We start from the raw sequence: 23,552 nt of genomic DNA, 5'->3' as shown, positions 1-23,552 counted from the left end.
GAAATGAATGACATTTGATAGGTGCAATGCAACAGGTAGATAAGAATTCTGTTGACTTTTATTGAAATTTCGAAAAATCGCCTTGCAGGTTCCTGATCAGCTTTAGTTTGGCACTTCCATTGATTGCCCTGTGTTGTTGGAATCGCTGCACTTCTGTTGTCTGATTCATTATCCCTGAGTCTTATTGATAATGCTTCAAAGAAATGAAAGAAGCTGAGAGCAATACAAACATTTTATGATGTCGTTTATAGCTCAGTTATTAACACGGTCATTTTAAGCTTCAAATTGATCCAAGGTTCTGCCTCCCCTCAGAATTTGTCTACATATGCTGGATCAGCAAAGATGACACTAACCTAATGACCCAGATGTTGTCTATTTTGGTTTCCTGCGCTACCTGTTTTTTTATCCACATGCACAGTGAATGCAGAGGTGATGACCAGCAATTGTGCCCCATTATAGCTCTGGTTAGGATTTTATAGATTTCTCAAAATACCACGTTATATTAGGGCTCCACTGCATTGCGATGCTAAGGATTAAACTTCCCATTTGGATTCAATATGTTCCAAATTAAGATATCAAAAAACCCCTCCAAGTATTTGGCTGACCATATATTTGCTTCTCTCTGAGTATCTTTGTGATATATAGTTCATAGTCAGTAGTTTGGTAACAAGACAAGGACCTTTTCTGCTTTTCCCTTGAAAGTGCCAGACACAAATGATTATGGAATGTTTGGAACTTGTTTGGTAATGTTCTTTCTTTCACAGATTTATAACGAGATGATCCGGGATTTATTGAATCCGGTGTCTGGATTCCTTGATCTGCGGGAAGATTCCAAGGGCAGCATCCAGGTAGCGGGAATCACTGAAGTGTCAACGATTAATGCCAAAGAGGTAGGTGGGATGCAGCGGCTTTTCGTCTTATAAGGCCCTCCACTGTGTGCGCACATGATCCTGGAACCTTTCAGTGTTGGCTAATCCATAAATTCACTCTCTGTGTAACCAACCCAACTCCTCCCATCTTTCACATCCTTATTGCAGATTCTTTGACCCTAAACATGTTTTTAGGGATCGGTTTATCTCTACCCTTTAGAATTTTGATTACTTCAATAATAAGCCCTTCGGAGACTACTGATGTCCAGTGTGAACCTACCTACTCACCAAGGTGCTTAATTCCAGCTATCAATATCAACTTGTACAGAATAACCGCCTCAAGACTGTTCAAATTCTCATTCTTTCTGCCAGACGCAGTTTTTATGGGAGCGAGTTGTTTATCTTCCACAGGCACGATTCAGTTATTGAGTCCGTTTGACTCATCGCTAGGATGCAGAACTGCAGAGCGAGCAGATCAGATCCTTAAGATTAAGAGTTCTTCCCATATTAAAAAAAATGATCCCTCTCACTGCTCCGCGTTTAGACCATTTGGCTTAGACGTTAACGACACTGTATAAATTTATTTTATTCTGTCTGAAGACATTTTTATTGCGTTCAGTGACAGAATTTATTGCAGTGAATTATCCCTTGACATCTGAATGGCGCGCCACATTCCAAAAAGAACTTAAACCTGACCCGATTCTTATTGGTGTCCAAGATCATGGAAAGAATTTCGCTTTGGGGATCAACTGGAAGCTATTGCTTGCTCAAATCCCTTGTAAATTATGGGTCTTTATTTTTGTCCCATGAAATAAAAGAAATGTCTCTGTTTGACATGCAGAAATAGAAATTTCTCGTTATACAGCCATGTCTGCTGGTTGTGCAAATGTATCTCTATAGTGGGGATGAATGATGCTTCTTATGGTCGAGGTGTCAGAGATTGTCTGGCATTTGAGGGAAAACGTCCCAGGCGGGAAAAGCCAGGAGAAAAACCAACACGACGATTTTCTGCTGCCTTCATTTGTTTTGTTTACGGCAGAACAATTTTGGAAAAGGCAGGCAAGGTGTTAATATCCAACGCCAACCTTTCTTCCCGCTCAGATAATGCAGCTACTGGTGAAGGGCAACAAGCAGAGGACACAGGAACCCACGGCGGCCAACAAAACCTCCTCTCGCTCCCACGCTGTCCTAGAGGTCACTGTCAGGCAGAAGAACCGAGTCAGGAACATCTTACAGGAGGTGCGAATCGGTCGCCTCTTCATGATTGACTTGGCGGGATCCGAGAGAGCGTCACAGGTACGTCACTACAACAACAACTTGCGTTTATATAGCTCCCTTCATGTGGGGTAGTGTCCCGGAACGCTTGACAGTGGCGGAGTCTGACCCCGAGCCAGGGGGAAAGGGAGGGAGGAGGTGACCATAAGCACGATCAAGAAGGAAGGTCTTGAGGTGGAATTTGAAAGTGGGGAGGGAGGGTTCAAGGCGGAGGGTTTGAAGGAAGCAGTTCCAGAGCTTCAGAGCAGTAACTGAAAGCACAGCCAAATTGGACCTTTCTTGATCACAAGTACTTGTAGAAAATTCTTAAATTCTGTCTTAATTCGAAGCCAGTTCTTCTTTACGTCTGCAAGCAATCTTCTTCCGATTTGAGAATGAATTTAAGAATTTTCCACAATTCTGTGCAATCTTAAACGTCAAGACTTTATTGATTTACAAACTAAGCCTGACTGGAATTTCGGATCTCATAAAGTCCCCCTGTAATTTTATAATATTCGTAATAAACAGTGCATTTGATAGAGTGCCTTATCATGCTATCAAGAAGACTCAAAGGATGTAGGCGCTTCAAAGGATGCACTGTAAGATGGGTTGACCGTGTATTCATTTTATAAGAAGTGTATCATCTTGAGTGGGTCTCCTATCTAGAGCTTCATAAGATATGACACAATTGCACATCGACTCCCACCCTCATTGAGTTGCAACAACAGAACCTGGTTTAAGGAGGTTCCAGATGGCTTTCAACGTGCTGTAATGAATTACGTGGAATTTTTCAAGTGTAAGGGAATTAGCAGAGTACTCGAGAGGTAAATCTGTTGTGAAATGCATAGACCATTTGGGTTGCAATTTCCATACTTGACTTGGACATTTCAGTTTGCTTGATAAGTCTGTTAATGGGCTACATGATTTGATGGAGCTGCAGTTTTGCCAGAGGAGGAAAGCAAAAGCTATTTCCATTAAAACAAATCAAACACTGGAAGTGGTTCTGTGCTGCTGAGTGTTCTCTGTTATCATCACTCTGGGAAATGGTGTAAAGTGAAGCGTGATTTCATTTGTGACCTCGAGGATATATTGCAACGGAAGGTACTCTCGTGAATAGAACCGTAAAGAAAAGGGGCTCCTTCCTCTGAATTTTGTTAGCGATCAATACTTTAAGTGAAAATGATGGAAGTTTAAAAATACATGTTCTTTCTCGTGGTTCATTTTAAGTACGAGACTTGTTCTTTTTAAAGCACATTTAAAAAGTTCGAATTGTGTTTCATGCATCATTTACTTTACAACGCTCTGACGCCAACAGCAGCCCCGACACTGTGTCTCTGTGATAGGTACACGCCATCAGATCTTTTCATACAACTGAGTTTGTTGTTCTTAAGTTGTTTTATTAGAACCCGGAATGTCCCAATCATTCATTTACTTCAATAGCGTGTTCATCAAATACCTGTGTAAACTGGCAAATCAAGTCTGGTGAATCTTAGCAGTTTAATGTTTAATGTTTATTGCAAAAGAAAACGCAATTGCTTTGCTGATTGTTTTGATATGTGGGCAAGGTTTAATTCCCGCTCATTAAGATCCTGTTCGCACAGTGACTTGAAATGAAAGCTGATGCATTGACTGCCAAGTGAGGTCTTTAGTGGCTTTCAGTTTATAATTGTTGTGGTTTACTCAAATTGTTTGTGGCGCTGGAGGAGAGAGCTTAGCATTTTATTCCGTTTTGCACTTAGCCTTTGTGGTTCTGCCGGTTTTATGTTCTAATAAGAAGGTAATGCATTTATTGACACAAAAAGCCAACATTTGTGGGAGATCAGTTGATACATGCGGAAACCCATCACCATGCTTAAGAACATCCAAACCAAACATGGAATGCATGCTGTCTCCCTGGAGGGATGCATCCTGCTTACCTAATTCCGGAAAGTGTTAGGCTCAGGTTGGCAACCTAAGTCTTGAAGACCCTAGAGTGTGCGTTGGGGTAACTGCTGGAGACTCACCAGCTAAAACCGCATAATTTGCCATTGAGGCAGTGTACTGCCTGGCAAGCTTTCCTGCTGCTTGTCCAGCTAGGACCACCCTATCGGTTAGGGCTGTGGCTTGCAGGGTCAACGGGAGCCGAATGGGAAGAATCCCTGCTGCCAGTGACTGGTCTGCCCTTCCATGTCCTGCCTATGACCCAGCCTGACTGTGCTGCCATCAGCAGTGCCCGGACCCGCCTGGCTCAGGTACCGGACCACCAAGCCCGCCACAGAGGCCTGACTCGATCTTGACATGCCGTTGCCAAATGCAGGTTGGTTCTCTTGGGCGTAGCTTGTCCCATGGGTGTCAGTGCAATAAATAAAGTCTCTCTATATTGCGACCTGAAAGCAAATGCAACGCAGTGTGATTGTGTGAAGCGAAGGGTCCAGAGTGCCCTCTGCTGGTTCTAGGAAAGAATCGGCTTATATTTTTGTTCCAGAAATCTTTCACCTGGTAAAGACATACACGTTTGCCCCTGGGACTACCAGCTCCCTCCAGACCCCCAGTGTTTGAGCACTCAGCTGTCACAATACAGGATCGTATCAGTGTTATCGATGAGCGAACCTACCCTATTGTCTTAACTCAAGAAATATTGTTAATGGTGGTCACTGCCTCCATTTGTTCATTCTGTTCAATTTCTCCCACTGCCCAGACACAAAACCGTGGGAAACGGATGAAGGAAGGAGCGCATATCAACCGTTCGCTGCTGGCACTAGGAAACTGCATCAACGCCCTGAGTGAGAAGGGAGGGAATAAGTACGTCAATTACCGAGACAGCAAGCTGACCAGACTGCTGAAGGTACGTCACCTATTGGTGTGGAAACTGACTGTGCACGTGACTGCTTATTAAAGTTAGAACTGACTGACTGTATTGATCAATAGAGCAGTTCAGAGTTGTGTTCAGAGATGGCATTAAGGTCTCCTTGCTTATCCCTTGCACTATTATGGTGATCGCAATGTTAACACAAAAATCGCCCCTGCTAAAAACTTGATTCCACAACATCGTGTAAATCCGTTATAAAGCAGGCGACTGTTTCCAATATGATAATTGGTGTAATCTATTATAATGAAGCAAGTCAAAATGGCCAGTCTCTGGTCACCACTGATATCACTTCCTGGCATTCTAATGGGGCTGCCCCGTATTTGTAAAACTGGAGGCTTTATTTCAAGGGTGCAGAAAGCGGGGTTCATTGGAAGCTAAGTAGCTATTTCTTTCATCCATATATTTGGCTTTCTACCCTGAGATTGAGCTCTCTGCAGTCATGGTGCGCTCTATCTCTGACATTAACTAACGTGCAGAGCATATCACTTGTTCCCTTTCTTCTTTTATCCATGCAGGATTCCCTGGGTGGAAATAGCAGGACAGTAATGATTGCTCACATCAGCCCAGCAAGCCTATCTTTTGAAGAATCTCGGAATACACTTACGTATGCAGATCGTGCCAAAAATATCAAAACCAGGGTAAGTGGTGGAAAATTCCATTGGAATATAATATAATAATCCTTTATTATTTATTACTATTCATGGGACACCGCTGTGCGCAATTGGCTGCCACGTTTCACCCACAAAATATACAGTCAATTCACTTTACAGTATATTCTCTGGAACACTTTGAGATGTCTCAATGAACTGATAAGGCACTATATCAAATGCAAGGATAATTATTTATTTATTATCCTTACATTTAATATAACGCCTTTCACATCAAAAGGAGACACCTGTGGACATGTTCACAGGATATGCTGTAAAGTATAGTGACTGATTTTGTAGGTGAACACAGCAGTCAATTTGCACACAGCAATGTCCTATATAGGTTTTGTACAAGCCACAGCACTTAAAGCTACAGCACTTTTTGGTACAAAGTGCCGATGAAATAACTTGGGCACACATTAGAGATAAATTGGCTTTTTGGTCTTTTGGTTTCAGAGTACACTTGGATGCAAAATACTCAACAGCAAGTGCACTTATATAAAACATTACATGGAATTGAATGTCTCAAAGTGCTTCAGAGAATTCTGTCTTTGCAGATACTCTGTCTCTAAATGTGATTTTCCCCCGTCCCTTGTACCAGGTGAAACGCAATTTGATGAACGTGTCCTATCACATTGCTCAGTACACCAACATCATCTCCGACCTGCGGAGCGAAATCCACCGTCTAAAAAAGAAGATCGACGCCCAGCGAATACAACAAACAAAAAACGATAAAGCTGACATTCGTAACGTGCAAGGTGTGTGGCTCGTCTCCTTGACAAACAGAATCTCAGCTGCAATGATAACATGCACAGACTTATTATAGAGACTCACCAGCCTTATTCTACTCACTCACTGAAGCCACTATTCGTGTATTGATCCGATTCCCTTTTAACCGCTGTTCTAGCTCTTGCTCACATCATGGAAAGCATCAGACACTTGACCTTTGTGAGAAAGCATGCCGTATCCTAACAACCCTCTGCATAAAAGAATCTCTACCTTGCTGTCCCCCCGTTTATTTTATTCGCAGTCTGTGAATGTTCCCTGGATTCTGTGCCGTGTTTCGCATGGACGAGCGCTTGAATTGATTTGTGATTTTGTTTCTTTAGCGGAGGTTCAGTTACACTCCTCTCAGTACGACAGGCAAGAGATGGACCGGCTTCGAGAACAGCTGGTCACCACTTTCCGAGAGCAGATGGACATCCGACGCAATTTAATGGAGCTGGACAACAGCAACATGCAGATTCAGATTGACACATCCAGGCATTTGCTGGCTATTGCAGAGTAGGTGCACCTTAGATGCTTACTGACCTCCAGGTTGCTGCTGATGACATAATACCTGTTTAGCGGAACAACCCGAAAGCTAATGATTAATGCAGGAGACCAGCTCCATTGAAGTATCCACACGTAGTTCACCAGAGAAAACCTTTCATTCCTTTCACAAACGTACTCTACATGCGCTCACCTAATGTCTGTGCACATTTGAGTTGTCTTTAGCCAATATACATCCATAGCCAGTCATGTACTATTCTTGCATCTGTATATATATGTGTGAATACATTATCTATGTTGGCTTATTCAAACAAGAAAACTAATACGATAGAAAATTAGCAGTTGAAAGATGACCTTAATGCATATAAAAGCTATTATTATTATAATGAAGAATACCTTGTCCTCTTATTAGGCCTTTGTGGATTGTGCCAGGGATTGGGAGTTGAGAGATTCATTTCTATAGTTTCCCATGGAGAAGAATCTCAGTTTACAGCTCAGCAGTGTTGGAGACTTTCCTTCTCATACAGAAACGGAAAATGCTGATTTTTATGGTTCTTTTAGCTGGGTGCAGGAGAAAGCTCGCCGAGCCAGGAAGTGGCGGGAAGAATACAGGAAGGAGATCGACAACAAAGATGAGAGCGAGAAGGATTCGGACACTGGAGATGACCAGTCAGATGTCATGGAACCTCCCGAAGTGGCTGTGGCTCGGGAGCATATTGCTGTCCTTGTAGCCGAGCAGAGGAAACTGAAGAGACAAAAGGCAATCAATGTTTTTTTTCCCTCTATGTTTTTTTTTTGGGGGGTCAGCCGGGTGTCTGGCACATACGGAAACCCATCACCGTTGCTTAAGAGTATCCAAACCAAGCTGAGTTTTCCATGCATCCCACCTACACATGGAAATCCCAGAGATAGATTGTTGGAACAGAATACGCACTCTCTCCCTGGAGAGACGCAGCTTGATTACCCAATTCCGAACTAGGTGCAGGTTTGGCAAGAGCTCAGGCGTTTTCACAATGCTAAATCGGTTCTTACAAACTCTACAACCCTGTTCCTTTTCTCCCTCCTTAGGTTGAGCTGGAGAAGAGATTCAGTGACATTCGTGGCCGAGCTCAGAAACTGGAGGAGCTCCTTCCCAAATGGATCAGCAGCGAGCAGCAACGAGAGGTTCTGAGCCTTCTCTGTAAAGTGCACGAGCTGGAGATCGAGAACACCGAAATGCAGTCCAGCGCGTTACTCAAGGAAAACGTCATCCGACAGACAGACTATGTGGTTCAGCGCTTTGAGCAGCACAGGCACCTGTGCGCTGAAATTATACAACAGCAACGGCAGATTATAGATGGTACTGTATTGCACAGCTTAATTCCCAGCAATTGTAACTTTCACCGATTTTTTAAAAAAACTTAGTTTTCACAATTAGTCCTACAAATTAGCTATAAAGTCGTAACGTACACATACATTCATTTCTACCTCGCATGCTAGATATTCCTAATAGAACCTCACATTGAGAGGTATAGTAATTTGAATTACTATATTGTACTAAAGCGCTCCGGGAAGCTGACCTGTGTGAAGGGCACTATATTAAATGCAAGTTGTTGTTGTTGAGTTGCTGTACATTTTGGCGCTCCCCATTCTCACTTTGGGACTTTCGGAAATCTAATTTCCTGCTTTTTTAACTGCAGACCGGATCGACATCGGAAGGGTGGCTTTGCCAAGTTTCAGTCGAAATGGCAAAGGCTTGAATGCTTGTTGTGTGTTTCCACAGATCACAATCTGCTAGTCCCTCCACACTTGAATGAGCTGTATGAGATTTACATGAGAGAACTGGAGGAGGGCAACTTTGACCGGATCATGGCCATACACACCGTCACAACAGAAATCCTGAAGGTACTCAAGAATTAGCCTCCTTTGATTAAATAATCAATTGCGATATTGGACCATTCCCCTTTAAAACGTGTCTCGTAGCCTCCACACACCTCATTGAGTTTGTGCTGCATTTGATACAGTTTGGAGCATTGCTCACATCAACGAATTGTAATGGGAGGATGGGAAGGTGGGGGTCTTGGGGAATGAGATAGGATAGGCCAAAGGGCCATCTTCCTCCAAACCTCTTTTTGCAATCTTGCAATATTATTCACATTTAGAGTAAGCTTTCGTTCTGAAGCTTAATGAGGAAGCCAAATTGATTTATCTCAGGAAATACATTTTTTTTCAGTGAACAATTAAATTTCATGCACAAGGATGCAACGTGCGTGCATTAGCCATGAGATTATTGGGCATTATTGTATCAACATGAGATTATAGGTAAGGATAAAGTAAAAAAAAAGGTAGTGTGATCAGTAAAGGACGTTCTGGATTCGGTTATCTTTAATGCGCAATTGGCTGCCGCGTTTTGCCCACAAATATACAATCAATTCACAGTATATTCTGTGAAGCGCTTTGAGAGGTCTAGAAGATGTGAAAAACGCTATATCAAATGCAAGGATGATTATTTATTGATTATTATTTATTTATTATTATTAATATTGCTGGTTTATCCCCAGGATGGTTCACTTAGTAATGTGGTCATGAAGCTGAAGGTGGGAGAACTTGTCCAGGATGTAGACTCTGATCAGGAGAGCGTGAGAACGTTTGGATCTGAAAAGCTTCATCGCAGTCGAATAAATTACAGAGACACACTACCACCCCTGGTACCAGAGTCCGAGAGGTAATTTATAATAATAATAATAATATTCATTCTTTTAATGCACATTGGAATTCGTACCAATTGCAACTCGTATTGGGAGGAAAATACATTGCAGGTGATAAACGCTATTTATAATGTTCCCACTTTGGATTTGTTCACTATGTCTGACCTCAGTACAGTCGATTGTGGAGATTCCTACAGCAATAGCTTTCAGTCTCTGAGCTGTGCATTAATAATAGACACACGGGGAGTGTTTATATTTTTTTTTAGTGAGGGGGTGGGGGGTGGGATTGTCTTATTTGGAAGAAATTTATCCTGCTTCTCGATAGTATTACAATTTGGGGTGAGTTTCATTAGGGCTAACGTGCTGCTTTTGTATTTTATGCATTTTTATTGCTTATTCAGCAGTTTTGACTATAACTGGTTTCTTTAAAACCAGCTCCTGTGCCCAGCGGAGAAAGAGTTCAACTGTGCTGACCCCTCCTCCAATCCATGTGAATGGAATGGTGAACCAAGAGGTGAGTCAGTAAGCAATTGCGGGCATCTGGAAATCTGCACTGAGATGTGTAATCAAGGGAATGCCAATCTCTGATTAATCCTACCTCTTTGAACATATCTGTGGCCATTGCCTCCCCGCCTTGTCAGCGTCCAACCTCGTCCCTGTGCAGCGCTCTGGCTCATTACCTTATTTTCTAGGAATTAAGAGAATTCAGATTCATGGGAAACTCAGGTTTATGTTACCAGAACATACAAGGCCGCTGGTTTTAACCCTTGTTGTCCTTTTGTTCATTGCACATACTGAAAGCACTCAAATCTTCATAAAACTGTACTAAGCACCCAGTGCATAATCTCACGTACAATGATTCGTACATGTAATAATTCATAATTTTGATTTTGAACCTCACTCTGTATATTTGAGTAGAAACTGGTAAGTGACTTCTGGTGAAAAATTCATTGTCTGGAACTAACTTTATCATTGCCATCTAGGCTTTGATTTCACGAGAGTTGTACTGAACCAGCAGTGGCATTGATAGCACCTCATACTCTTGAGCCCATGTTGCTTTTTCTCTGAACACCGATTTGGTCCCCATTGATTTACAATCACAAGACACTAGAACCGTATTGGAGCGATTTTCTCTGTGTGCTTCCCATGATTGATGCTGTCAAGACTTTAGCAGTTAGTTGGAAATGTATCTTTGTGATGTGGAGTGTAATGTCACAAGACTGCTACAGAATTATCTGAAACAGTTTGAGGACTCAATAGCAGAGCACTAAATGCAACATGTTCTCCATAAGTACAATATGCCTTTTGTGTACTTCCCAAGGACAATATTGCAGAGATATTGTAGTCAATTTACAATCATTTCATCTGAACCTTTGACTCAAACTTATATTCCTTTTCATTCATAGACTGGCAGAGGAAAGGATTGTTATATCAATGGCAGGATGAGGCAGAATTACATAGTAAATCTAGATCAGTATTGTTTTATTCAATGCTGAACACCAACTCTGGCTGCTACAATTGAGAGTATTACAATGTGAGCAATTGCTCTGAGTATATTTCATTCAGACTCTTTGTTGTGCTAGTCATATTGAGTTAAATTATTCCTGTTCCTGCATGCATGCTCAACAAAGTAGAGACCTGAAATCATCATGGTCTTGGACTTAAGACCCCAAGATCCTAAAATCTTAAATTGTGCAAGGTTTGGAAAATTATTTAAGACAATGCTCTTAAAGTTAGGACTGGAATTTTGAGTCACTGGTGAAGATACTGTCTCTTGGCCTATCAGGGATCTGCTGACAAGCATGGAATCTCACCCAGGAAGTATGTGTTGTCAATTTCAGGTGGGGAGTGGGAAATGGACACGGGGGGAGACAAGACAAACGGTTCTGGCAAAGGCGTAGCTGAGACTGGAAATTCCAAAGTCGTATACTATTCGGCATACTACAGTTGCTCTACAACATTCACTGCTATTGCTACTTTTGCATTAAGATGTTACTGACAATTCTGCTCTTTGCTGCTTGCATTCCTTCAGGCACGTCAGCAGGACAGTCTGGTGAGCTTCAGCGGGATGAGCAGTACCAGCAGCCATTTAAACTCTACCCCCGACAGCAGCGAGAACATTGCAGACAGTCAGCTCACGCAAACCGAGTTCCTCAAAGGTGCACGGCAATGGCTCGCACTTGCCTATTATCTCATCAGCGGTCGGGTCTTCAGCCCCTCGGCCCCCACCGTTCAGAACTCCATCCCACATTCCCTTCGCCTCGCTCGCTCCCTTGCCTTCTTCAAGGCACGTCTCAAGACCCTCTCCTTCGGCCACCCTCCCTGCCCTCCAACCTCCCTGATCCCAACCCACCCATCAGAGCTCAGCGTTTTAGGGAAATCATTGTTACACTGAATGCCAAGCAATGCCAACCTTTTGCTCTGGGCATCTAATGTAAGTGTTGCTCGGAGAGCCTACGAGGCACGAGACAATGAAAGACTTACATGTTGGAGTGATAAAAATTAAGATGAAAAAAGAAAACTTTAACTCAGTTGGAGAATTCAATGTAGTGACATGACTGGTGATAATAACTGACTTGACACCTTCATAGGTCCACTTTCCTATTGTAAAATAAACCAGATTGATCCACATTAACATAAACGTCCACATGAGTGCTGCCTGCAAGAGTCTCCATAACTATGGAACCAGTCTTACATCATCGTCTAGACTGAAATTGATCACCCCAGCTATTTATGTTACATTGCTACCCTGAAGCAGGACCTGCTTAGGTGATATCAAATATACATTCCACCCATATAAATTCATCAGTGAAAGAATTTTACCTTTTGTGATGTTTTTCCTGGTTTGTTCCAGGAAGTATTTCAGTTCACACGACAACCACATTCTGCTGATTTGCAACATATTGAATGGGTGAATGGCTCTGAAAATGTATTCAGAATAAAGTCTCAATAATATAAGAATAATCCCTTTAAAAAACTAAACAGTAATAAAAACTAAATTTTGGTCACTCACTCCGTGGCTGTTTGTGGGACATTGCTGTTCGCAATTGGAGTTTCTTCCAAAATTTACAGTCAGTTCACTTTGCAATATATTCTGTGAAGAGCTTTGAGATGTCTCGATGATGTTATAAGGCGCGATATCAAATACGAGGATAATTAATATATCAACAACATTTATGAATTCCCTTTTCTACACACATAGAACGCAAGCAGATGCTAACCGGTACCAAGAATATTGCAGTCAAGGCGGCGAGGAGGCGGTCCAAGGTTCTGGAGAGCGATAACAGACTTCGCATATTGGAGCCCATGAAAGAGAAAACAAGCATTTCCCTTCACTCAATGAGCGAGAATGAGGAGTCCTTTTACCGGGGCATCACCGGGCCATCATTGACACTGTACAAGCAGCAGCAAGCGCAGATCATAAAGCACGCAGTGAGTGAAGACAACATTTCCTCCAGTACCTGCGAGATGGGCAGCCATGGGGAGAGCAGTCAGACAGACTCCCCCCACGGCTGGTCTCAAGCCCAGAAAAAGGAAGACAAAGCCACAAACCGGAGGGAGGAACTGTTGGAGGCCAAGCGGAAGAAGAGACGGTCAAGGTCATTTGAGGTCAACGGCCAAGCGGTTAGTATTCTATAATCTCAATCGTGAATACATTCAAACAGGTATTCTTATTTATACGTGTTTCACAAAATATGCAGTCAGTTCACTTTACTGTATGCTCTGTGAAGCGCTTTGAGACGTCTCAAAGACGTTATAAGGCGCTATATCAAATGCAAGCATTACTATCATTATTATTATTATACCATTGAAATGAAGCGATATGAATTGGGGTGCCATGCTTATACTAACATGCTTTTTAGCGCTGATTGAAGTGGATTGAAGTCTGGGATAATGCCCCCCCAATGAAAGAATTCTTTGTAGCATGTATATTGATTGTCATTGTGTTAAAGAGGCATTGCCATTCTATTGTTTAAAAAACAAGATAACGTTCCTTTTGTTCGAGACTGAGCTTGAAGCAAGGCGTATTACCATAGCAGGGATCCTCTTTATGCTTTGTGAATAATATAGTGTGGACCTCAGATGAATCCTTTTGAATTGTAGCCTATCTGTCCGGTTTGTATTTAGCTTACTGTGGCTTTCCAAGCTCCCAGCAGAAAACGGAGATGTTAGTCAATTCAATCCTTCCTTTTCTCAAGGCTGCTTGTTTAGATTTGTCTCGACTCTCGAAGACGTGGTAAGGTGCAATATCAAATGCAAGGATTATATTATTATTATTATATTATTATTCCTCAGTTACCCCGTCCAAAGAATGTTGCATCCCGATTCCAACAGCTGGAGAGCATTTCAGATAATCGGTTTGCAGTGAACAGCCAGTCCCAGTCACGGGTGCATGGAAAAACATCACATGCAGCTGGAAAAGTCAAATTCCCTATCAGTCATCATGCAGGTACGTAGCATGTAGTATTTCACTGTTAGATGGAAATAAAAGCAATTAAACTCTCCAGTGGCCATCTATATGTGCAATATCAAACCTCAGCTCTACTGTGTCAGGAGATATATTGCATCCCAAAAAGTTTATTGCAGAATCCCAGACACAACTATAATCGTTTTGCTTCATCTGACCAAACTTCACCCATCAAATGCACTTTCTCATTCATTATCAAAAAAAATGGCAGCTTTCTTCTCGGGTTTCCTTGCTTATTTCCCCTCTTCATCCAAACTGACCCGCAAATTAAAATTTATTGGCTCTGCACCCCGATCGTAAGCCAGGGTTGTAATGAAGCGCATTATAATGGGGTTCTACCGTACCCTGTGTTTGCGTGAGTTAAACTTCTCGTGGTGTGTCTTTGTGTAGGAGAGGGAGATCTACAGATGTTGGAAATAGTCAGTACCCCGCCCAGCATCATCTACCAGAGAAATGCCAACGGGAGGGGCCTAGCTGTACAGAAGAAGGTCAGAGGTGAGGAAGCAATGCCTTGTGAGATGACTAAATCCTTTGACCCATAGAGTTCTTTTGCTTTTCTATGATTTTGCTCACAAAATGCGCAGTCACTGGAGTTTGCAGTGTATCCTGTGAAGTGCTTTGAGACGTCTTAAAGACATGATAGGGCGCTATTTCAAATGTAAGTACTATTATTTAAAAATCCATCAGTCACCAAAGCAATAAAGAAACACATTGCATCGGCATCTTGAGAAACTCTCACCTCGGAGAGTGAGTTAGCTTTGAATGTTAACGGTGCTGTAATTTGTGATTTAAGGGAACAAACGTTTGGAAATCACTGACTAGTGAGGAATTCTGTGGTAGTGAAATGCTGCAGGAAATATTTTGCTTTTCAATGTCTCAATGCTTTGCCAATGATTCTTTCTCCGCGAGCAAGCTTGACTGTAGCCAGTGTCGGAGTTGCATTGCCAGTGAACAAGATATGTATTTGTGCATAGAATTGTGGGGACTCTGCTGTGCGCAATTGGCTGCCACGTTTTGCCCACAAAATATATGGTCAGTTTACTTTACAGTAAATTCTGTGAAGCGCTTTGAGACGTCTCGAAGACGCGATAAGGCGCTATATCAAGTGCAAGGATTATTTTATTATTATGCTTCTAGAAGGGGGAGAGAAGAGATGTGTGCATCAAAACCAATGCTTTTATTTCCAGTTTAATTACATTAGGTTCAAACTTTTACAGGTCCAACAGTTGCAGCATCAGAAACGTCCAGCTCCAGCCTTGCACTCAATCAGTCGGGAACCCTGAAGAAAGGGGTGAACCGCAACCCACAACCTCAGTTCAACCACACGGTGACCAATGGCAGGACTGACATCAGAGCAAGGAAATACTGACCTGGCGACGGTTCCGATTGTTTCTTGAGCGCAGTGCATCCTGACCCGTTGGTTACAGTAACAGCAAAGGAGGAGCGGAAGGAGGAAGAGGAGGAGGAGGAAGGAAGCCAATGCATTCTTCTGAAACTGAGCAAGATAAGATGCACACAAAGAAAGGGCAGAAGGGCGAGCTACAGCACATGGATGTGAACGATCCCATATCTGAATGTGACCTAATGTACATTCAGTGAACACAGGTGGTTGGATTGCTTGCTTGCTTAGAGGGATGGATAGATGTAGCTAACGAAAGGGGTTTGAACTTTGCATTTTTTAAAAAAAAATGTAATGTTTATGTTTTACAATGGCCACTGTACAGAAGCAAAAAAAATTGCTGCCAATTATTCTTAATTGATGGACTTAAGATATTTGTCCAGGAGACGAGGTAAGATGTGTTAGCCCTCTTAGATGGCACCCTCAGCCGATATTCATCAAAATACACATAGTATTCTTTAGCCTTTGGTAAAGTCGTTGGTCTAAATCGTTGACTGTCCAGCGCTTTGGGACATGAAAGGCGCTATAAAAATGTAATTTGTTGTTGTTGTTGTGGATGACTCTATCAATTAATTCTGGTCCAGGAATGGATCAGAGCCATGTACAAAGATCAGTGTACAGAAGTGAATGCAATGCTTCATTTTATACAAATTGATTTTGAAACAGGAATGTTCAGTAAATGCCTATTTTGTTTAACTATAGGGAAATCTAAATCAGCCACAAATAGGGTTCAAGTGAACTTCTGACCTACTGTGCTTAGACTGAAGCCTTAACCAAATTGCTAGTGGCAGATCCATCTCACTTTCACTTCACATGGTTTGGGGATGAACATTTACTGGTGCCTCTTACTGCCACTTTGGTAGAGTAATCGCAAGTGTATAGCAGACAGGGGCCTGACACAACAGATCCAATGGCATTCCTTTGTTCCATGTTTGGAAGGACCTTTGTTACTCTATATAAATCTTGCTTTCCTAAAATAAGCCTCGAAAGATAAATATTGATGTGATGTTTTATCATTTTCAATTAACTTAGGGAAGCTAGACTCGCAGAAAAGAGCACTGCAGCTTTTATTCAAAGCCCCAATCTCTAACTCAGTGCCAGCTAAACCATGACATAAATGAAGAAATAAAATCAAGGGATATGGAGAAGAAAGGGAGGAAATGCTCATCTTAAGGACAACCTATTTTTTGGCAACCAGCACTGCTTTGAGTTAACCCTCACGTCCAAGAAAATGTTTAAGACAGCACAGAGCTCCAGTTGTACATTCCTATTAAATGGTTTCCCCAATAAATTTTTTACATTCTGTGAATGAGGAACGTGTAGATTTAATATAACGGTTTAGATTTTCAGCATTGCTAAAACATGACATTTAACTTCAGAGCAAACGGTGTTAGGTTAGGACGCAGTGTAACAAGGTCCTTCCCTCAATCAGGGGAATTATATAGTCATTTGCAATCCTATCGTTAATAGAAGAAAAATATCCTGAAGATTAGAGATTTTCTGAAAATGCTGCTGGGCTGGTAAGAGGCTGTATTAATATCATGACATATTTATATAAAGCATCATGAAATGGCTCTGAAAGAACAGTTAGGTGCTTAAAGTTCAGCTTGGTATATGTGTTAATATCTGATTATTCCTTTAATTATACTTGTTCTATCATTCATGACTTTATTGGCCTACACTTTCTGACGCAACCCACGATAGGGCAACATTGAGTCACTGTTAAATTTGTTTGTTTTTTAAAAAACGATAGCCGTTGACAATTTACCAACACCTGCAAGAAAATGCCAACTGCCAACTAATCCTTCACTGTTCAGTGACTGGCTGAAGTGATTTCCTACATCATATATTGAAAATGTATACATTCATTACAGTATCTAATATCCATTGAGCCTACTTTGAAGGCTTACCACAAATGTGCAAGGGTTTTAAATTTGATTTAAATAGGATTTGGTGGGTTGTGCTGTGATGGACTGGTTGAATGTTGTCACTTTAGCCCTTGCAGTGCGAACGGTTTAAAAATTTTAGCATGTTTATTGTATTTTATCTTCTGCATATTTGCCTTGGAAGTTTGTTCCCACTTAGTTAAAAGTAATCAAAATTATTTGTGGTGTACCATTCAGATTATGCGATGGGGAGGGGGGGGGAGAGATTGTTATCTAAATTATGGATTTTTTTGTAAACCTTTTGGAATTTTTGTACAACAAGATTGGATTTGTTTCGTTACGCACCTGTATTTTCACAGTGGGTTTGTTTAGTGTGTGTGTGTGTGTGAGAGAGAGAGAGAGAGAGAGGGTTATCAACTGGGACAATGTGGTGTTAAATTAAACTGTGCCACTATTCCACCTTTGAAAAAGTTTACCTTTAACACAGCTTTCTCTATTTTTGCTACATTCTTGTCATGAAGACTAAACTCTCAAAGTCTTTCTTGTCTAAAAATCAAGCACAATCAGTTATTTCTGTGGATCTGGGAAGCTAATGTTGGTTGTAATTTTTTTTATTATTATATTTCATTTTGGCTTCAAGTAATTATTTTCCCTATGCGAATTTTCTCAAAAAAATCACAAAAAGAAATAAAATTCCTTGAAGTTATTTACAGTACTAATCTTTATTGAAAACCTCACTGGCTTTGAAGTGATGCAGCACAGAATTATTCCCTTGATGCACCAAGCGAATATAATTCACTGGTACTTTACCTCAATTTTGTTCAAAATCTCTTGAAGGCAAGAGTAGCCTCTAGGGAAAATGCTAATGTCACAAAATTGAGGTTGATGCAGGTAATATAAGATGGCTGCAATTAACGTCAAATAGAGAGGCCTCATCAGAAATGAGAGATGCCTGGAACAAACTCATCTTCACTTACCATGAGACGATAAATGTAGTTAAAAATTCAGAATCGAGTAATGCAAAATGATTGAGGTCCGGTAAGATTGATTGTGGTCTCTGATAGTATCGCCTAATAGTTTAACAAAGGGGTCTACCTTTTGCCATTTGCTACAAAAGAGTTATCTTTATGTATAATAAAAATGTAAAGGTATCAGGATCACTATTTGTACCGATTGGCATATGAAAGACTCCAATTCCCCCCATTCTTGCATCAAAATACATTTGCAAAGTCTAAATTCATGCTGATTCACACGTTTTAAGACCAAACAAGCAATCACAGACCAATTGGTCTCCACTATATACAGGACATCTAAAGAGGAGATAGGTCTGATGTTTCAGCCAATTTGTCAGGGGCACACACTGTGAATGTACAGGGAAAGCAATTTCCAGCGAGTCAAGGTGTGTATATATTTAAAAATGATCAAGCTGACTTTTTTTTGAGTAGCGTATTTATTTTCTGTACTTCGAGACACTGTCTAGAATTTGCACATCATTTGTACTTTTCGAAACCGATTCAATATGAATAAAATATTCAGAATTTTGAAAATCTGACTCTTCCGTGTTCTGAACCATTTCGTTCTATTTAAAAATCTATGTCTATAATCTTTGGTTTNAAAAAATGTTTCTCACACAGTTCACGCAACACCTAATTTACCAGGAGCCAGTGACTGGCTATTGCTTAATTGCAGGTTGGCCAGCTTGTTCAACACATACAGTATTTGATGATTTGCTATTCGTGGGCAGATTGAAACTCCAACAAACCAAGGAGTTTCCTATCAATGAGTTACGTTTTTAACAGCTTAACTTCTTGTTTTATGATTTCCAATCCTCGCATTTGATATAATGCCTTGCATGTCGGCAGGACATCTCAAAGCACTTCACAATATTTACAGTAAAGTGTAGTAATTGTATCCTGTAAATGAACACAGCAGCCAATTTGCACTTAGCAATGTCCTTCTAATAGGATTGAAGCGAATGACCAATTTTATCTGGAGCACTGACCGTGAGAGAAATTCCCTTTTCGATTAGTATCACAGGATCTTTTACAATATTTTTCCCCACAGAACATAATCTTCCTGAAGCTAACCTTCTCCAGAGTGTTTATCTTAACCTTCTGACAGTTGCTTGCTATATTTTGATATAGCATTTCCTGAAAGCGGTACTCTATTATCTTTAATATGGTAAGGATGTTGGTGCACACTATCCTTTTTTAAGCTGCCCTTTTTATGACTGCAATGCCATTTGATTTGTTTCTTGTGGTTTCCTGTCCATCTTGGTCTTAAAGAATTTTTTTTAGATAATAGTCATCACAACATTTTGGGTCACCCTGTATTATATTCGTAGAGATAAGACTCTGTATCAAATGCAAGGATTATTATTGTTATTCATTATTAAATGAGGTTTTCTGTAGCTCAGTGGGTACAGCACACGTCTCGCAAGTGCGAGAGACCTGGGTTTGATTCCCGGCAAGGCAAAATGTTAGGCAAGTTTCCTTATATAGACCCAGCCCCTTGGGACGTCCTCCCAACGTGAAAGGCTCTATAATATGTAATCTTGTTGTTACCCCACACGCTTGTTTGCCTGGCAGTAAGTAGGATTGTAAGTCGATTGGCGGACCGCTTTTCTGGGGGTAATAATTCCTTTCCAAAAAAATAAATTGTTCGCTCAATCCGCGGCTGTTTGCGGGGCTGCTGCTGTGCGCAATCGGCTGCCGCGTTTCGCCCACAAGAATACACAGTCACTACACTTTACATTATATCCCGTGAAGCGCTTTGAGGACGTCTCTCGTTCCACCGGGACTGGCCTCCCCGAGTCCTCCGCTCCACCCTCGGCGGCCGTGCCTTCAGCCACCGCGGCCCCGAGGCTCTGGAACTGCCTTCCTCGCTCCCTCCGTCTCGCTCCCCTCCCTATTTTCAGGTCGACCGCGCCCTCGGGTCACCTTCCTCCCCCTCCACCACCCCCCGCCGGCTCGGCCCCGGGATCCGTCGCTGTGAAGCGCTCCGAGACGCCGTCCGGCGCGGCGGGCGCGATATACATCCAAGTTGTCGTTGTCGTCGTCGTCGTCGTTATCGTTATTCGTTGTCGTCGTCGTCGTTATCTCGAAGACCGCGATCGGGCGCTGTGTCGAATGCACCGATTATATTATTATTAGTACTATTACTAGTATTATTATTATTATTATTATTTACCAGGACTTTTTTTTTGGGGGGGGGGTGGGGGGGGGGGGGGGTCACCCTGTGTCATCTTTATTGCCTGAGACGATCAGAGGAGGCAGAGAGTGGGAGGGCGAGTGCGCCGAGCAGCCAGCAGGGGGCGTCCGCGCCCCCTTGAGCCGGTTCGGCCCCCGCCGCTGGGTTGCCTTCAGCCGGAGAGGCCGCTCTTGGCTTCCCGGCCCGCGGGGCGCCTCGTTGGCGTGCGAGCCGCCATGACCGACGCGGCGGCGGCGGCGGCGGTGGGACAGGAGGAAGGGGGAGGAGGAGGAGGAGGAAGAGGCGGTTGGGCTCTCGGGCTCGCGTTTGGGGGCCGCGTGTCAAGGGCCGGACCCGGGCGGGAAAGGGGAGAGCGGCGGCGGCGGCGGTGGTGGTAGTGTGGGGGGAGCAGTGGTCGTTGGGAGGAGGGTATCGAGCCCAGTGGGGGGGTGGGGGGGGGGGGGAGACTGGTGGGGCCTAACCCCCGCGGGGCCGCCCTGTCAGCCTCTCACTGCCCTCTGGAGGGGACGTCTTCATTGGGCATAAAAAAAACACACTGAGAGGGCGGGCGGTGGGGAAGAGGCGACAATTATATATATAGATATATATCTATATATATAAAAAATCCCATATTAAGTTCTTTTTTCCCCATCTCTCTCTCTCTCTCTCTATATATATATATATGTGTTATATATATCATTTTAAATACTTTTTTTTTCACCCGCCCCCCAACCCTCCTCTTCCATCCTCCACAATATAAATATCTCCCCCTCTCCCCCTCCCTCCCTTCCCCCCCCAAAAAAAAACCAAGCGAGTCGCTCTGATCTGTCAATCGAGGGATTTCTTAACCACTTGGGTATCAATATATTTATATATATATATATCAGGACCGTGTCTCTTGTCTTATTTTTTTTATTGATTGATATATAAGACAGACACTGCACGTATTACATACTCTTTTTTTTAAAAAAAAGACATTTTAAAATACGCGTTCATTTATTTTTTTTGGGGGGGGAGAAGGGGGGGGGGGGGGGGGAGAAGGGGGGGTTTGTTTTGGGGCGGAATTCGGGTTTTTCCGAAAAGCCACCTTTTTGGGTTTCAAGTTATTTTCTTGTGTAAAAAAAATCGTTTCTTTCTCACCTTCCCCCCCCCCCCCCCCTACACACCACCCCTCCTCTCCTCCCTCCCTCCCCCTCCTCTCCTCATCTCTTCCTCTTCCTCCTCTTCTTTTTTTAAAAAAAAAAATTTTTTTTTTTACGATTGTTCCAAGTTGACACCGGCGATTATTTTCAGGTTTTTTTTTTGAACGTTTTTTTTCAGGGAGGAAAGAAACTAAGAGGGTTGGTGGAGGGAGGGAGAGAAGGTTGGATTCTCTCTGTCTCTCTCTCTCTCCCTCCCTCCTCCACTCTTCCTTCCTTCCTCCCTCCCTCCCTCCCTCTCTCTCTCTGTGTGTTGACAACTGGGCGGATTGGGTTGTTAAAGGGCTGTGGGTGTAATTTATAGCTGTTATTTTAGTTACGCTTGGAGGGGAGGGGAGGGGAAGGCAGGGGAACCTAAGCACAGCTACTTCTGTGTATGTGTGTGTTTTTTAACCTTATATTCCTCTTTAACATAATTTAAATATATATATATATATATATATAAGGACACCACCCATCCTCTTTCCCTACCCATTTTACCCCCTGTGCAGGGTGGCAACTCTTACAATCTATTCCCCCCTCCCCCAAAGATATCATTGCAAGGGATTTTGTGTGTGTGTGTGTGTGTGTTGATATAAAGTGTGTAATCCTGGAGCAATTTCGGATAAACTGAAAAAAAGCATAAACTGCTCCGATCTGATCATTTTTTTTCCCGGAGGCTGTCCTGCTTTCTCTTCTCTCGTTCTTGTGCCACGGAACTGTGACACATGATGGGTGGGAAGGAGAGGAAAGATGCAGCAATTTGGCAGCAAACAAAAGCCCTCATGTACAGGAATTTCCTCATCAAACGGCGGAACAAAGATCAGACCTTAGAGGTAAACTCTTATTTACAATCCAGGGTTATTGACACATCCCTCCCCCCTCCCCCCATGTTTCACAGGTAATTGCAAAGGACCGGTCGCTTTTTTTTTCGAGCTGTTCTTTTCCACCATTGTTGCTTTGCTGAACGTCTGAATGCGACAGTCCATCAACAACCAATGTGTGTGTGTGTGTATGTGTGTGTGTGTGTCCTGCGGTTTTAGTTTCAATTAAATGTGGACCCACACAAGAGCAGTCAGTTGGGGACGAAACAGATTGCAAATCAAGTCCTGCTTGCGCCCTGATGGGGAAATCTCAGCTCCTCCCGTGAGCTGAACGTTGCGAAGCGCTTTCACCCAAGAAAAATCTCGCTGCCTTTGCCAAGAAGTACGCTGAGAAGCGTTGATAGGTTTGGAATTGACAGCATCTACAGTCAATTCACTTTACAGTGTGTTCTGTGAAGCGCTTTGGGACGTCCTCCCGACGTGAAAAGCGCTATATCAAATGCAAGGATTATTATTATTATCTAACTCGATGGTAGTTTAACCAAGCGATGGGGGGGGGGCACTCACGGTACTTGATATTGCCGGGTTGTACACATCAGTTCAACACGTTGCAAACAGCTCTGGTCCCAATGCTCCAAACGACAGCTTGAATTCTTTCTTTCTCTTTTTCGTGTTTAAGGAGAGGGCAAAAACAACTCTCTGCATCGGAAAATGAATGCTCTTAATCGAAGTGTTGTTTCGCAGACCGGATCAGGCTTGATCAATATGACATCCATTGCAAGGCAGTTTAGATCCAAATGACATTGTGTGTGCATAATGCAAAATAAAGTTTTGCCAGCCATACTTTTAGAGGTTTCAGGTTTCACCCCCCCTCAACATTTGATTGAAGCTGACTTTTATTGTTGAGCAGGCTTTGAGCCCAAATCTATCCAATTGATACCACAAAATGGTGTATTATTAATCTATAATGATCCATCCTGTTTCTTTTCTGTCATCTGTCATATATATGGAAACTATTGTGCATGGGGTAA

At 42.5% G+C, this 23,552-nt stretch overlaps 2 protein-coding genes across 2 annotated transcripts in view; both read left to right on the top strand.

Annotated features, from left to right (window-relative positions):
- Positions 1-13,216, top strand: part of kif19 (kinesin family member 19) — a 41,197-nt gene extending 27,981 nt beyond the window's left edge. The window contains exons 6-18 of the mRNA XM_042342565.1: positions 765-890; positions 1,971-2,165; positions 4,801-4,947; positions 5,487-5,609; positions 6,220-6,376; positions 6,728-6,902; positions 7,452-7,650; positions 7,959-8,229; positions 8,653-8,774; positions 9,431-9,597; positions 9,989-10,091; positions 11,610-11,736; positions 12,780-13,216. Of these exons, the coding sequence (XP_042198499.1) occupies positions 765-890; positions 1,971-2,165; positions 4,801-4,947; positions 5,487-5,609; positions 6,220-6,376; positions 6,728-6,902; positions 7,452-7,650; positions 7,959-8,229; positions 8,653-8,774; positions 9,431-9,597; positions 9,989-10,091; positions 11,610-11,736; positions 12,780-13,216 (2,349 nt within the window). The remainder of the gene's footprint in view (positions 1-764; positions 891-1,970; positions 2,166-4,800; positions 4,948-5,486; positions 5,610-6,219; positions 6,377-6,727; positions 6,903-7,451; positions 7,651-7,958; positions 8,230-8,652; positions 8,775-9,430; positions 9,598-9,988; positions 10,092-11,609; positions 11,737-12,779) is intronic.
- An 8,789-nt stretch (positions 13,217-22,005) lies between these two features.
- Positions 22,006-23,552, top strand: part of abca5 (ATP-binding cassette, sub-family A (ABC1), member 5) — a 28,523-nt gene continuing 26,976 nt past the window's right edge. Inside the window, exon 1 of the mRNA XM_042342355.1 lies at positions 22,006-22,533. Within this exon, the coding sequence (XP_042198289.1) occupies positions 22,426-22,533 (108 nt within the window). The 5' untranslated portion in view covers positions 22,006-22,425. The remainder of the gene's footprint in view (positions 22,534-23,552) is intronic.

This window comes from Callorhinchus milii, unplaced genomic scaffold (assembly GCF_018977255.1).
Source record: "Callorhinchus milii isolate IMCB2004 unplaced genomic scaffold, IMCB_Cmil_1.0 Scaffold20, whole genome shotgun sequence".
In the NCBI taxonomy this organism is placed as follows: Eukaryota; Metazoa; Chordata; class Chondrichthyes; order Chimaeriformes; family Callorhinchidae; genus Callorhinchus; species Callorhinchus milii.
This window is presented reverse-complemented; position numbering and strand designations above follow the sequence as displayed.